The 15,709-nt window shown below is 39.4% G+C and overlaps 2 protein-coding genes across 6 annotated transcripts in view; one reads left to right on the forward strand and one right to left on the reverse strand.

Moving 5' to 3' along the window:
- LOC105078872 (nitric oxide-associated protein 1) overlaps window positions 1-3,973 on the reverse strand; it is a 34,786-nt gene extending 30,813 nt beyond the window's left edge. For 2 of the 5 annotated variants that reach the window (XR_006719145.2, XR_006719144.2), the window contains exons 1-3: window positions 2,695-3,973; window positions 1,611-1,775; window positions 757-962 (exon numbers count right to left, since the gene is read on the reverse strand). Coding sequence is in view for 2 of the 5 variants with exons in the window: in XM_010967514.3 (XP_010965816.2) it covers window positions 757-962; window positions 1,611-1,775; window positions 2,695-3,883 (1,560 nt within the window). In the remaining 3 variants the exon portion in view is untranslated. The remainder of the gene's footprint in view (window positions 1-756; window positions 963-1,610; window positions 1,776-2,694) is intronic. The other 3 variants (XR_006719143.2, XM_010967514.3, XM_010967513.3) reach the window with 3 other exon arrangements.
- Window positions 3,974-4,552: 579 nt separating this feature from the next.
- Window positions 4,553-15,709, forward strand: part of POLR2B (RNA polymerase II subunit B) — a 44,239-nt gene continuing 33,082 nt past the window's right edge. Inside the window, exons 1-3 of the mRNA XM_010967518.3 lie at window positions 4,553-4,710; window positions 9,820-9,892; window positions 13,129-13,279. Of these exons, the coding sequence (XP_010965820.1) occupies window positions 4,692-4,710; window positions 9,820-9,892; window positions 13,129-13,279 (243 nt within the window). The 5' untranslated portion in view covers window positions 4,553-4,691. The remainder of the gene's footprint in view (window positions 4,711-9,819; window positions 9,893-13,128; window positions 13,280-15,709) is intronic.

Genomic DNA, 15,709 nt, shown 5'->3' on the forward strand with positions numbered 1-15,709 from the left:
ACAAAAACAAATTAGAAATCATTGTGACAAAGGGCTTGTGTTCATCACTAGCCCATCAAAGAGAATAGCTATAGGAAATGGAGACAAATCGTCTGGATTATGTCAGCACACTAAGTATTCCATCTTTGTCAGATGAACCAGTGAAAGAAAAAAAGGGTAGAATGAAGGAGAGAGAGAACAGTATACTTTAAAATACTTCAAAGTCTGGAAAAGTAAAGAGGCATTACATTTGTTCTGTACAGCTTTAGGGAACAAGGAGGACAAGTGACAGGGAGATTGCTCAGCTCAATACAAAGAGCAGTCAAAGACCAAAGAGGTGAACTTGGAAGGTGAGGTGACACTGTTTCAGGTGAATGCGAGTCATGCTGGGTTCACTGCTTGATGGATATGTTATAGAGGGAATTCAAGCATGAAACAGGTGACTGGACTGTAGTGATATTTATTTCTTTCAACCTCAAAATCTAGGATTCTGTAAATGTCTCCCTCACTAAGGTTGGTATTTTAGGTACTATAACCACAAAAGTTATAAGTAGGTTGGGATTTTAGGTATTATAACCCCAAAGATGTAAGTAGGTTGTCAGCAGTGAAGCCTACATAATAGCATATAGAACTTGATGGTTTATAGATTCATCTCTGAACCGGTTCTATGAGTGAATCAGAACTGAGTCTAAAAGAAAAGGGCACCTCTTTTTTGCCAATTAAGAGAGTAGTTGTACAATTAAAAGTTAATGTTTCTAAAACACATCAAATACATACACAATTTTCTTTTGTAATTCCAGGGGTGTCGTAAAACCAGTGGGCATCTTTCACATCTTGTGGGGTTAATTCTACTCGTTTGGTGGATTTAGCTGCAACTGTAAGAGGTTCATTTCCCATGCCAAAGGCAAGTGAATCAGCATCAAACTCGAAGGTAGCTTCATCCTTCTGCTCTTCTGAATACAAGAATGTTCTTCCAACTCTTCCTAGAACAAGTTATACTGAAGTTAGTAGTTACTCCTTTAAAGATTTTGACTCAAGACAGATAATTCTTATGTTTGCCTCAAACAAGTTACTAAGACTATGGTGTATGGAAGGAAGTGAGACTACAATGATACTTTTGCTTTATTTCTAAAGGCAGTGAGAGTCAGACTCTTATACTGACCAAGTATGTATGTATGGCTGTGCATACTAAGTGGGGGGAGTGGGGGTGTGGGGAGATAGTGTTGGAAATCAAACTGTTTTTAGTAAAGAAAGGTTGAAAAAAGATACCAAGGAAAGAGGGACCATCCACTTTAAAGCTGGTACAGTTCAACAGCCTGTACTGGTTTGCAAGGAGGGGGCTGGAATCTCTGTGAAAATGCTTCTACCACTGACAATGGCCAGATAGGAGGCAGTTATTCACGCTTCCTTTCCTTCCTTTTGCTTCCTTTAATATCTACTGTCTCAACTTTCCCAGTGCAATGAATTCTGGATTTCCAAACATTAGCCTTGCCTCTAAAAGGAACTCTATGTTCCAAAATGACTAATTTCTCCCTCCAAAACTGGCTAGCCCCACAGAGCTGTAGTTCAGGTTGCTCAACAAAGAATTTTAGCATAGACCCAATAAGACTTTTGCTATAGAAGGTGCTTACCTACTACATAACCATGCTTTTTCAAGACATTAAGTTGATTTTGTTCTTGCTGGCTAAGATCTTTTTCCACTTCAGATGCATTTCTTTTAAGCCTTTTTTGCCTTTGAAACATTCTGTAAGGGGTTGGGTTACAGATAGGAAACTTCAGGAGATTTAAGGTAGTACCTAAAATACCAAAGAATAAATACGTTATTATAAACATTGTACAAGAAAATGGAGTAAAACTAACATTTATGAGAAGCTACACTGTCTTGGGTACTGTGATTATTTCTCTTAACTTTCAGGACAATTCTCTACAAGATTATCCTTACTTTACAGATGAGGAAGTAAACTCAAGAGATTGGCTCACAGGCTCAACCAGGATTTGAATACCAAATCTATAGGCCTGTTCTCTTCCCATCTTCTCCATACTACTAACCATTATAAAAGCACTTCTATGTATAAGTCAACCAAACTCCAGGACAGAGAAGTACAGCTTATCAAGCAAAGTTAAACACTGGTTTCAAAGGAACAAACGAAGTAGTTCCTTTTGCCAACTGTTAGATACAAACAGGGTCACAGAAGGACCCATTTTGCAGTTAATACAGACATTCCTTAAAGCCACAAAGTTGACATTTCCTCTCTACAAAGTCATGTACCATGCTGCATTAGTGAATTATTCAAATGTTAAATGTGTATGGTATACAGATGTCGTGAATAAACTGAAGACATGAAGAGTAAGACTGAGGGGGTGGAGAGAGGTTTAGAAAGTAAAAGGACTTTTTGGAGAAACATACAAAGAACTAAAGCTACAAGGGAAACCTCCAAGAGAGCAGGAACTTCCCTGTGTCCCCTATAGGTGCCAGAACAGTGACTGGAACACAGAAGTACTCTTAATTATTTCTTTTGGAAAGTTACAACATATACTGTATTTCCTAGCACTAAACTGACACAGAACAGAGGTGTGACTAAAGTAGGCAGAGAATTTTTCAAGGGAAGGCTCCAATCAGCCTCTGGTGTACACAAAGGAAGGATATAGTACTAGGTGCCCGAATCGCGACCAGACTTCTCAGAAAACCAAGGGGGCGGGCCGCCTAATGCTCACCAGGCCAAGGGGAGATGGTGGCCCTGTCGATAGCCTCAGCACCCTTGGCGATGCAGTAATCTGACTCCAGGAGCGTGTTGAAGAGAGTGGACTTGCCAGTGTTGGTGGCGCCAACCAAGTAGACGTCGCCACGGTAGCGCCAGGAGCGCTGGAGCACGGAGATCAATTCTTCGACTCCATAGCCAGTCTTGGCGCTGATGAGCCGCACGTCCCTGAGCACTGTGCGGGACTTGGTCGAAGGAGTCGCATTCTCCTCCCCGTCCCGAGGCCGGTCCCCGCTGGGGTGTTGTGGCCTTCGGTAGCCAGGGGGCGGCAGGAGCCCGGCGCGGGCACAATCGTCCCACAGTCGCTCCCGGAGCCGCTGCCGGTAACCAGGAGTATCCTGGGGCAGCAGGTCCACCTTGTTTCCTAACACGATCAGCTGCTTGGGGCCCACCAACGCGGGCAGGTGAGGCAGCAAGTTGTCCGGCAGATCGAGGAGGTCCACCATGTAGAGCACCAGGGAGGGCTCGGGCCGCCGCAGTGCGGCGCTCACCAGCTCCAAGTACTGCTCGTGGCTCACCTGCAGACGCAGGGCGCGCCGGTGATGAACCAGCAGCCAGCAGCGCTGGCACACCGTCCGCGCCAGCCCGCCTTCGGTCTGAGCCGCCGCGCTGAATTTCTCGCTGGGCAGGTAGCCGGGCAAGCCGGGGTCCTGGCAGTGCAGTTCCGCCCCGCAGCCCGAACAGTTCAGGCCGCTAGGCGGCACCGTCGGGTCCGGGTGCCCCACCACCGGGTGCACTCGCCCGCTCGCCTTTAGCTTCCGTAGCCGCCGTTCCTCCCGCCGCTGTTGCCTCTGTTGCTCCTCTTCCTCCTGCCGCTGCTGCAGCTCCTGCAGCCGGTGTTGGAGGCTCAGTGCGGGCTCCGGATCCGGGACGTACTCGGGGAACAGAAAATGCTCCTCCATGTCAGCACTTCCCTCGTAACCCCCAGTCGCTGTCGGGCCACAGGGAGGCCCACGACCCAGGCCCGATGGGAGCTGGGAGCAGCTGGCGGCGCATCTCCTCTCCAGAAGCGTCTCCCGGAGGCCATGGCGCACTACCATGAGAGCGGATCCCCGCAGGACCCTGCATAGCAGCCTAGACGTGAAACGCGCGGGCAGCATGAGAAAAGCGAACGCGGGCAAAGGGGCGGGGCCACCTGTTCGCATGCGCACTGAGGCCCCAGAGTCGCGTTAATCACTGGAGGAAAGCCCGGGACTACCTGAGAGCAGTCATTTGTCAGTGGGCGCACTTCCGCTCCTCCTCCTAAATCTAATGTCGTGAGTTCTCGCGATGAGAGTTCTTTGGCCTGGAAACACTTAACGCGGAGGTAAAAGTACCAGGGACTTAGACTGAGCTAGGTTGGCCGAAAAGGGCTAGGTTGGCCGAAAAGGTTAATTAACTGAGTGAGGGTTTGTTCAGTTTCAGACTTCTTCAACGCTCTACCGTCGGCACTACCTGCCGTTCAGAAATCACACTTTTGAACCTTTAAAAAAATTGAGGTATAGTTGATGTATACAGAAATCGGTTTTTAAAGTTTCGTGTTTTTAAGTCTTTGAACTAAAAAAAAAAAGTATCGAATGTTGCACACTCACAGCTCAATCTAAAACCTATTAGTATAGATTCTTTATATTTTTTTCCAGGTGCCATTATATGTGCAACAACATTGAAAACAAAAACTGTCATTGGCTGGATCCAACCCTGAGACAGTAGGAGTGGTCCTCGCCGAAAGCTACAGAAGCGGGGGACTGCAAATTCTGCATGTGCATACTAACTCTTCGGGAACCTTTGCTTAAACTTCGCACAGGCGCAGACTTTACAATGACGTATTTGTGGGCGGAGTTTTGCGTGGGACGCAGAGTATTCTGGGAACACCAGAGACGGAAATCACTTCGCTTCACGCTGCGGATGTCGGCGGTTGCTGCGCACTGTTCTCTGTGATTTCTAGAGTTTGGAGCTCGGGAAACGTTTGCCAACATGTATGACGCGGACGAGGGTAGGTGAACACTCCGCGGCGACCCACGTAAGGAGGGAAACGTGGAGAGCTGGACGAATTGAGGATTTGGGGCCTCCTTTCCGGCCCGCCGCGCAGCGTTTACAGACGTTTCCCTTACATTCCCTAGGCCCGGAGCGAATCCATTACTGCAAGAGGTGGAGGGTGCAGGAAACGTAGTGATCTCAGTCAGGGAGAGTTTTTGTCTCTTGCCTGCTCCTGAATAAACCTGACACTCCCTTCCTATATTGAAATAGCGTGCAGAACCGTACGGCAAATAACCGTTGTTTTGATTTTTGTCTGAAGCAAAGGACTCCTCGATTTCCCGTGAGGCCAGACCTAGTGGATTTATTGAATAGTTGAATTTTTGAGCGTAACCCTGTGCCAGGCATTGTGCTAGGCTCTGGAAATACGCCGGGGATAAAAAGTATAGTGCTTATGTGTTGGATGTAGGGGAAGGGATGGGTCTAGTTTGGCATTTCTTCACGCTGTCCTGTGCCAAATAAATTATCTTAAAAGATACCTTCCTTCCTTTCACAAGATGACAGAATTCTAGGTGGTATGTACTTTATTGAACAGGGCCAATATACCCTTTTTTTCCCTTTAACTTGCAGAATTTTTAGTCATGTGTAGTGTATTTTCATTATGTATTTTTATTGCTCTCCCTTCCGCTTTCCACAGCTACTATTTCAAACTTCATTTTCTTCTAGCTCCTAATCTCGTGTCCACCCCTCACATTTCTATTTATTCCCTCAGCTACTTCATGGAGAAAATAAAAGTAAAAAAAAAAAAAGTGAATAGTACACTCCCAAGAATTGGGGGTGGGCCAATCCCAGTGAGGAAAAATGATGCCTTTCCTTTGTTTCTCCTGTCTTTATATCCTGGTTTCGTGATTGATTGATTAATTGATTGACAACTCAGGTTCTCTGTGCTCTGGTTGATTGACAGCTCAGGTTCCTTGTGTTCTGGTTAATTGACAGCTCAGATTCCTTGTGTTCTGAGTTGTTCCTTTCCCCTTCCTCTCCCCTTGCCCAATGCTCATTTCTATCTAAACTACCTAACAGAAGCAGAAACTAAACTGTTAAACTACACTGTTTAAACATCTCTTGTCTTATTTTTATCTTTCATCTAGAAATTTGTTAGCATCATTGTATTCTTTTTTTCTTGAGTCCTGTCTCAGAAAAAAATTTTTAGAAAGTTTTTTTAGCTTAATTTTTTATTAAATTAAAATAAATTTTTTATTAAATTAGTTTTTATTACTTATTTTTATGGAGGGGTTAATTAGATTTGTTTGTTTGTTTACATGGAGGTACTGGGGATTGAACCCAGGACCTCATGGATGTTAAGCACATGCTCTACCACTGAGCTATACCTTCTCCATTTTATTTTTGAATGGAGGTACTGGGGATTGAATCCAGGGCCTTGTGCATGCTAAGCATGTGCTCTGCCACTGAGCTATTTCCCTCTCCCGTTTAGCTTAATTTTTTGAGTAGGTAATATATTCTCACTATTCATAAGCTAGGAAATATAAAAATGTTTAAAAAGTGTAAGGTCTTATTCTTGTCCACTGTCTGTCCCATGAAAACCTTCGGCTCAGGAGATAACCAGTGTGCTTAGATTGTGGTCTCTCTAGATGATTTATGCATATTCAAACAAATATAAAAGGGATCCTTTCTCCCCCCCAACCCCTTTTACAGATAAAAAGTAGCATCCACACTTTTCTGCACCTTTTTTTTTTTTTTTTGGTATATGTCGAAAAGATTTTCGTACTAGTACATAGAGAGCATCCTCATCTTTTTCTTACAAAATGTCGAATCTGTTCACTCTTCCTTCCCCTCTGCCACAAATCTAGTTCAGGCCACCACCATCTCTTGCCTAGATTACTTTCCCAGACTCTTAACTGGTTTCTATGCTTTCAGTTTCCTTGCCTCTCCAATCCAGTGTCTAACAGTAATGATCTTTCAGAAATGAAAATTTCTAGACACACTCTTTACAAAATCTTGGAATGGTTTCTCACAGCTCTTTGGGTAAAGACCAAACACTTTTACCAGTCCAACATCACACTCTGTGCTTTGGCTACACTGGCCTTTTATTCCTTAAATATCTTTTGTTGTGGAACGATTTGCACAAGTGTTTTCTGTTTGCAGTACTTTCTCTACCCTTTGCACCATCGCCCTCTCCTTTTGCCTGGTATACTCCTATTAATTCATGCATGAGGTGTCTGTTCAACTCAGCTTTTGGGAAGTCTTCCCAGCCTCCTTAGGTCCTGGTTAGGACTGTCCATATCACTTCAGTTTAATTGACTTTATGTTGTCTGTGTCTCCCCAGTAGGTGATAGTCTTCTTGAACATATAGCCATCTTTTATCTTGTTTAAGGTGGTGTCTCCAATGCCTGGGACATAGTAAACAGTCACAATGAATATTTGATAAGTGGATGAATGAATAAATTAGTCTCTTTTATGGATTCATCTTCCTTCACATGACTCTAACAGTGGTATTTCCAAATATCCTGCCTTCAGTCTTCTTTCTCTTTGTAAACTCTACTGTATTCTACCAACCACCTCTTAATGGTTCTGAACGCCTTATAATTTAGACTCCTTATTTGTGCTTAGTATTTATCTCCAGTTACCTACTGAAAGTATTTAAAGGGATAAATGACCTACAGCTATAACTAAAGCTGACTTCATACCTCTCCTTTCCCAACCTTACTAGCTTCTTCTGCGTGGCTGTGGTAATAACATGTAGTCTGCCATGAAAGGTAGAAATCTGTAAGCCATTTTAGATACTTTTGTCTTTCTTACCTCCTCTCCCCCATGTGTAGGAATCAGTAATCCCAGACCATTCAAGAAGACTTTATTATATAATTTATTTTGGATATGTATCAAATTTTGAACCGAAGATTTTGTTTTTAATTGAGGTTTAGTCAGTTTACAGTGTTGTGTCAATTTCTCGTGTACAGCACAATGCCCCAATCATACGTGAATATACATATTTTCATTTTCATTTTCTTTTTCACTGTAAGCTACTACAAGGTATTGAATATAGTTCCCTGTGCCATACAGTATAAACTTGTTTATCTATTTAAAGGTCTTAAGTTTTACATACTATATATATAGGTCAGAATAGAAAAAAAAATGTAGCACACTTAATCTTTTACATAAGAAGATGAGACTAATATTAGACTAGTACACACCAATTTTTCAAGTGCCCTGTTGGATAAATTACTATTGCTGCATAACTGCCCCAAAAATTGGCTGCTTAAAAATTGTTTAATATGTTCATTGTATTAAATGGGTCAGGAATTTGGACAGAGCATAGTAGGAATAGTTTGTTTGCTGCCTGATGTCAGTGGTTGAACTGGGAAGACTCAAAGGCTGGGTATTGACAGCTGGGACTGGGTGATCTGGAGTGTTTACTCAGATTTCTGGCATTGTACTAGAAGGACTCAAGGACCAGGATTGCTGACTGGAGCATCTATAAGTGGTTTCTCCCTATGATTTGGGCTTCTTCACCCGAAGTATACCATCCTTAGAGTAGTAGGACTTTTTAATGGCAGCTCAGGGCTCCAGAAGTAAGAGTTTCAGCAAACAAGGTGGAATTGCATTGCTTTTCCTTACCTAGCTTCTAAAATCATGTAGCATTGCTTCAGCTGTATTCTGTGAGGTATTAGTTACAGGAGAGTCAAAAACCCACCAGATTCAAGGGGAGGAAACAGACCCTATATATTGATGGTAGGAGTGTCAAGATCACTTTATAAAAGAGCATGTGAAATGGAAGCTATGGTTGTGGCCATCTTTGGAAAAGACAGCCTGTCATCCTTGTGCATGTATGAAATGTTGCTGGAATAGACACCCCTCTTAAGGTATTGCTCAGCTATTGGAATCCTTTGCTGACTCCTCCTTATTACTATAATCTCTGACTCCAATCTCTGAGGAGCCTGTGGATCAGAGAATTGCGAGCTTGTTTCTGATGAACATAGATGCAAAAATCCTCGACAAAATATTAGCAAACAGAATCCAACAGCACATAAAAGAGATTATATATCATAATCAAGTTGGGTTCATCTCAGGGACACAAGGATGGTTCAACATATGCAAATCAGTCAGTGTAATACATCACATCGACAAGAGAAAGGACAAAAACTGCATGATCATCTCAATAAATGCAGAAGCATTTGATAAAATTCAACACCCATTTATGATTAAAAAAAAAAACTCTCACCAAAGTGAGTATAGAGGGAACATACCTCAACATAATAAAAGCTATATAACAAACCCACAGCCAGCATAGTACTCAACGGTGAAAAACTGAAAACCTTCCCACTAAAATCTGGGATAAGACAAGGTTGTCCACTCTCACCACTCCTATTCAACATAGTCTTGGAAGTCCTAGCCACAGCAGTCAGGCAAGAGAAAGAAATAAAAGGGATCCAAATTGGAAAAGAAGAGGTAAAATTGTCACTATATGCAGATGACATGAAGCTATGTATAGAAAACCCTAAAAGTTCCACACAAAAACTACTAGAACTAATAAAAGAATTCAGCAAAGTAGCAGGTTATAAGATTAACATACAAAAATCAGTTGCATTTCTTTACACTAACGATGAATCAACAGGAAAAGAAAGTAAAGAAACAATCCCTTTTAAAATAGCACCCAAAGTAATAAAATACTTAGAAATAAATCTAACCAAAGAGATGAAAGACATACATGGAGAACTATAAAACATTAATTAAGGAAATTAAAGAAGACTTGAAAAAATGAAAAGATATCCTAGTTATCATTATAGTTAACTATTAATGAGAATTACGTGGACTTTCTGGAGAAGATGGAACAGTTACAAATTCAAATGACTTGCACTGAACCTTTTTCATGAGGCCTCTTTTATGTATTGGGAGAATACCTATGTGACATAGATCTTCATATATGCAGATATATACCTACGTATACTATTTTATTACAATTTAAGTAGTATAACAACTGAAATTTAACAAAAGTGGAGGTAAAGGGATTGTTTTTTATTTAATAGAGAAGTGTATTTCTGCTACTTCATATCATAGGAGCAAGATGTGAACTAGTATTTATTGCAGATGAGATTTTTTTTTTTTTTTACAGATATGCAATATGATGAAGATGATGATGAAATCACCCCAGATTTGTGGCAAGAGGCATGCTGGATTGTAATTAGGTAACTTTTTAGACCAAGCTGAATAAGCTTTAAAAGCTGCTGTAAACTAAACAGGGATTTCCTACTTACTCTGTTCTTGGAAATCAGATGTTCTATGTGAATATGCTGTTGGAGAGCTGGTTTGTCATTTTACTTATTTAAATATTTAACTTTAACTTAAAATATTTTGAATTTATAGAAAAGTTACACAAAGAATTCATGTACACTTCACCCAGATTCCCTAAATGTTAACCTTAAGCTCTATTTTCTTTGCCTTTTTCTTTATCTACATATTTGTTTCTAAAACATTTGAGAGACAGTTGCTTAGCTTAAGAGTACTCTTATATAATCATAAGTCACCAAAATGAGGATATTGATTAATGCAGTACTCTTGTTTAATCTAGAACGTTACCTGGATTTGGCTGATTTCCCACTAATGTTTATAACAAAATAAAACTTTTCTGATCCTAGATCCAACATAAAATCACATTGCATTTAGTTTTCATGACTTTTTCTTTTGTTTCCTGTAATCTAGAACAGTTCCTCAGTCTTCCTCTTTTTTTTTTTTTTTTCCTTTTTTGAAGGTTACAGTCCAGTTACTTTTTAGAGTGCTCCTCAATTTGGGTTTGTCTGATGTTTCCTCATAATTAGATTCAGATGATTGCCTCTGGTAGTAGTGATGTTCTGCTCTCACTGCATTATATCAGGAAGCACATGATGCCTGTTTGTTGCACTGCTGATGCTGTTAATTTGATTCCTTGGTGTTCTCATTGTTTTAAATGGATAAAGTTACAATAGGTTGTATTTCAGCCCACATTCCCGTCCAATTCTGAGTGTAATTAAACTAATAAAGTTCAGTAAGAAGCCTTACATATAGGTAAATAATAAAGTAACATCTTGTTATGTTAGAATATAAAATGCTACAACTCTCCTCTCTTACCAAACTGGCAGTTACTTTGTATATAGCAACATGATAATGCCTCTCTAAGGGCCACCATCTCCAAGATGCACATCCTCTTAGTTGACACTCTCTTCCTTTTCAAAGAACCACACGCCTCTGACTTTCTACCATTTGTATTTTGGAGTAAAACTGAACCTTTGCCAAACATTGTTTTGTTAAAAATATATTGAGTTTTTGGGATGTAAGTACTTATTTATTTTTCTGTTAAAGATGGGCTATAAACACTTTGCATTGAGACATTAGTATCTTCCAGATGTTTGAGTATTAAACACCAAGAGATATTTTATTAGGAAACAATAACCAGGTAGATGTTTGGGGTATGCCTATATTCTATGATCTCCAGGGAGAAAGAATATTTTGATGTTAGCCAAAAAGGAATAGTTTTCAGCATGTGGCAAATTGCTCAAAGATAAGATACTCTTTTTGAACAGACATTGCATTTAATATTTGTTACAGAATAAAATACTATTTGATTTTTACATTTGAATTGATTGTAGGTGCTTTGGCTGTTGTGAGATGACATTTTGTTTTTTCACTATTTAACATCAAATGCTTTCCCAAACAATGTGAATGTGATATCACTTAATATCACCAGTGACTTCAGTAAGATGACTTTTTGTACAAGTCATGATCCCATAAATAGGAAATATTCATATAGTTGAGGCGTTTAAAGGATAGCATTCTAATGAAGTGCCACTTTTATTCTAATGATTTGGGGGAAAGTAGCTGTGGTTCAGTTTCCTGGGAGAATGAAACTTGTCCATGGTTTTGTAATGATTTTTCATTGTAAATTGTCCATAGAAATCATTGCTGTTTATCTTACAGGCAGTGCCTTCCATGTACTTCTTACTTATCACTGGCTGACCTAAGTGGCTGTGAGAAATTTCTTTCCTGTTAGTTCACAGTCTCTGCTGAAGGAAATTGCCCCCACCATTCTCGAGGCTGTACCTTTCCCAGGGATCATCGTGTACTGTGTTCTCCACCATAAGACCTAACCTCCAATATTGGCAACCATGGTTAATTGAATCAGGGTGGGGCCTTGACCCAAAGTCAGTCACTCTGTAGGCTGGCCAGTGACCTGTGAGGTGATTTGATAATGCCTAATTGGGAGGCTGATGATTAGCCGGGCTGTGCATGTTATCTCAGAAAATTGATGTGGGGATGAGGGAGTCATTATTTACTAGGGGTAAGGGGCTAGAAGCTAAGTCCAGCCATACAGCTGTTCCTGGGTGGTGGTGAGAGGAGAGATTCCTCTTGCAAACAGCATGCCTACTCTTTTCTGGTCTCTGTCCTTCTTTAGGGCTTCACCATTTGATTTCTCTGCCTACGCTACCAGCTCTGATCTCTAATCCATGTCCACTTTTAATGATCAATTATTTGCTGAGTATTTTCATTTGAATGACTTAATCTCATGTTACCATTAACATATTCAAAATAGAATAATCTTTACCTAAAATTGAAATTCTTATATATGCTATATTTTAGTCATTTGGTAACATCCTCTCATTCAAATTAAAGTTATTTTTATCTTTTTTCATCCTTTTTAAAAATTATATAAGTTTCAGGTGTACAGCATTATAGTTCAACATCTGTATACACTACCGAGATCCCCACCACAGTCTAGTGATAGTGATTATCACTAATGCTGATAATCAACATTATCATCCATCAACATACAGTTGACCCCCCTTCACCCATTTCACTCACCCACCAGCCCCCTCCTCTCTGATAACCACTGATGTGTTCTCTGTGTCTGTGAGTTTTTGTTTTCTTTTGTTGGTTTGTTGGTTTTGTTTTACTTGTTTTTGTTTTTAGATTCCATGTATAAGTGAAATTATATGGTATTTGTTTTCTCTATCTGACTTATTTCTATTAGCATAATATGCTCATGGCCCATCCATGTTGTTGCACTTATTTTTATCTTTGACAATGCATTTTCTTTTGTTTCTCTCCTGACACCTTTTTCAAGAAGTGTTTCAAAGAGGTTATATGCAATTTATCGGTAAAGGACATTTGTAAATTAGGGCTTCCTTATAATTCTTATGTCGTGCTTTAAATCATTTTACCTGTAAGTATAAGTCTCATTTCCTCAAACTTAACAGTAAATTCTACAGAGGAAGTGTTACTTGTTTCACCCCTTTTTTGGATACCTTACATATTTTTATGTACTGATGAGTATAGAGTATTTGGTATTTAATAATTAGTATTTGTTGGCTTTTATGATAATGAAAATGGGGAAATATGCTAGAGAACATCACTGAGTTGTAACTGATTATGAACCCAAATGTTTTCCCAGTTCCTATTTTGATGAGAAAGGCTTGGTCAGACAACAGTTGGATTCTTTTGATGAGTTTATTCAGATGTCTGTTCAAAGAATTGTGGAAGATGCTCCACCTATTGACCTACAAGCCGAAGCTCAGCATGCTAGTGGAGAAGTTGAAGAACCGGTAAGATGGTTATTCTGATAAAGTAACATAAATAGAAGAAGAGTATTGATTTGAAATTTCAGTCCTTCTCTCACCTGGCCTAAAGGTTATAAAAAAAAAAGTACATGTTTTTTGTAGTGTGCTGATAATATCTTCAAGCAGCTCCTGATTTATTCTTATTAAGGGAGAGATGTATTTTTGCAAGTAATGTAAAACTCTAATCCTAATTCAGATAGTAGGTAGTTAATAGCCAGGGAGAGGAAACTCAGAGATACCGTGAACTACTAAGACAGGCAAGCCAGAAATGGTCATATTGCTTCAGAAAACTCCACTTTTTTCTTTCAGTGTAAGAAATCATAAAAGTAAAAGTACGTGAAGGATTTTTTTACTTGATTATTTGTTGCACTACATTATTATATCAATATAAGAGATAATAAGGGAGAATAATAAACCAAACATATCAGCAGTTTTAATTTTTGTAAGTTCATTGTAGTCTTTGTTTTCACATATGCACGTTTTTAGTGTTGTTAAAATTATGGTAAGTGTATAATTTTAGAATCTAGTTTTATATGAGTGATTGTAAAAAAGTATGTAGTCCAAAATAAAGGCTGACCCTAGTTTTTGAGAGGTAGAGAGACAGTATGCCTCAGTATGATGGGCCTTGAGAGACAGGAAAAACTGACAAAGTGGGGCAGGGAGAGCCCCACAAGTAGAGTTAGACAGAGGGAGAGGTTGTTATTTCTAGCCAGTTCAGTCCCTCTTTTGTGTAGCTGAGCTTATAAGAGCTGTTGTATTATTCTCATTCTGGTTGGAGGTGCTGCACAGACTTTCGCTGTTAAGAACAAAAATAATTGGATCTTTTGGCACTGTTTTGGAAAAATGGGCATGAAATTCCTTTTTTATACTTATGGCATCTTCACTTCACGATCTTTGCAAAACAAGGGAGATGATATAACAGTCATATTCAGAGTACTAGAATAAGTACTATTGGAGGGAAAGATTTCTCAAGCTGGGATTTTAGAGCTTAGTGGAAGAGATGGGAGGGACTTAAGCTGACTGTGAAGGGCGTTTGTTTTACTAGAGAAAAAATAATCATTTCAGCAAAAAATACTTGGTGTGTTTGGCTTGGGGATGGAATGGGAACCACGGTAGCCAATGTATTGTTTTTTGGTTTGATCTGTTCTTAATGAGTGTTAGTGGAAGATAAGGTGGAAGCAGATTGTCATATGCTTTGGATTTTTGGATATCATGAGGAATTGTGGAAAGATTGTCAAAGAAGTACATAAAATATTTTATTTTATTTTATCTTATCTTATCTTATTTTATTTTATACTTACTTACTTACTTATTTATTTATACTAACAGACTTTATTTTTTTAGAGCAGCTTCAGGTTCACAGCAGAATTGAGCAGAAAATACAGAGAGTTGCACAGAGCCCTCCCCACCTGAACAGATATACTCCCCTACCCTCAACATCCTTTATCAGTGTGGCATATTTGGTACAGTCAACGTGGACACATTATTATCAACCAAAGTCCATAGTTTACATTAGGATTCACTCTTGATGCTGTACATTCTACTGTCTTTGACAAATTCATAATGATATGTAGCTACCACTATAGTATCATACAGAATAATTTCATTGCCCTAAAAATCCCTTGTGCTCCATCTGTTCATTCCTCCCTCCCTCCCTTCCTCTCCCCAAACCCCTGGAAACCATGATTCTCTTTATTGTTTCTGTAGTTCTGCCTTTTCCAGAGTGTCATTTGGTTGGAATCATAGTTTGTAGCCTTTTCAGACTGGCTTCTTTCATTTAGTAATATGTCTTTTAAGTTTCTTCCATGTCTTTCAATGTCTTGATAGCCCATTTCTTTTTTTTGTTAACTGCACATGTATTTTTAAATTTATGTATATGTACTGTTCATTGTTTCTAAGAATGTTTATGGCTTTAGCTTTTTAAACTGACATAGTTATCAAAGGAATAAAGTCAACCACAAAGTAAGAATTAATTCAAAAAGATACATACACCCTGCTGTTAACAGCAACATTATTTATAATTGCCAAGATATGGAAGCATCCTAATTGCACGTCAGTAGTTGAGTAGATAATGAAGATGCAGCATATATATGTAATGGAATACAATTCATCCATAAGAAAGGATATTTTGTCTTTTACAGCCCTTCATTTCCTTTTTTTTTTTTAACTTCAAAAACCAGAATTTTATAACCAGCATAAACGTTTCTATTACATCAAAAACATCAAAATACTTAGAAATAAACTTAGCCAAGGAGGTTAACCTGTACTCTGAAAACTGAAATGACACAAAGAAATGGAAAGATTTCTTGTGCTTTTGGGTTGGAATAATCAACAGTATCAAAATGGCCACACTACCCAAAGCAATCCACAGATCCAATGCAACCCCCATCAAAATACTCAGGACAGTCCTCACAG

This window comes from Camelus bactrianus, chromosome 2 (genome assembly GCF_048773025.1).
Source record: "Camelus bactrianus isolate YW-2024 breed Bactrian camel chromosome 2, ASM4877302v1, whole genome shotgun sequence".
NCBI classification, from domain to species: Eukaryota; Metazoa; Chordata; class Mammalia; order Artiodactyla; family Camelidae; genus Camelus; species Camelus bactrianus.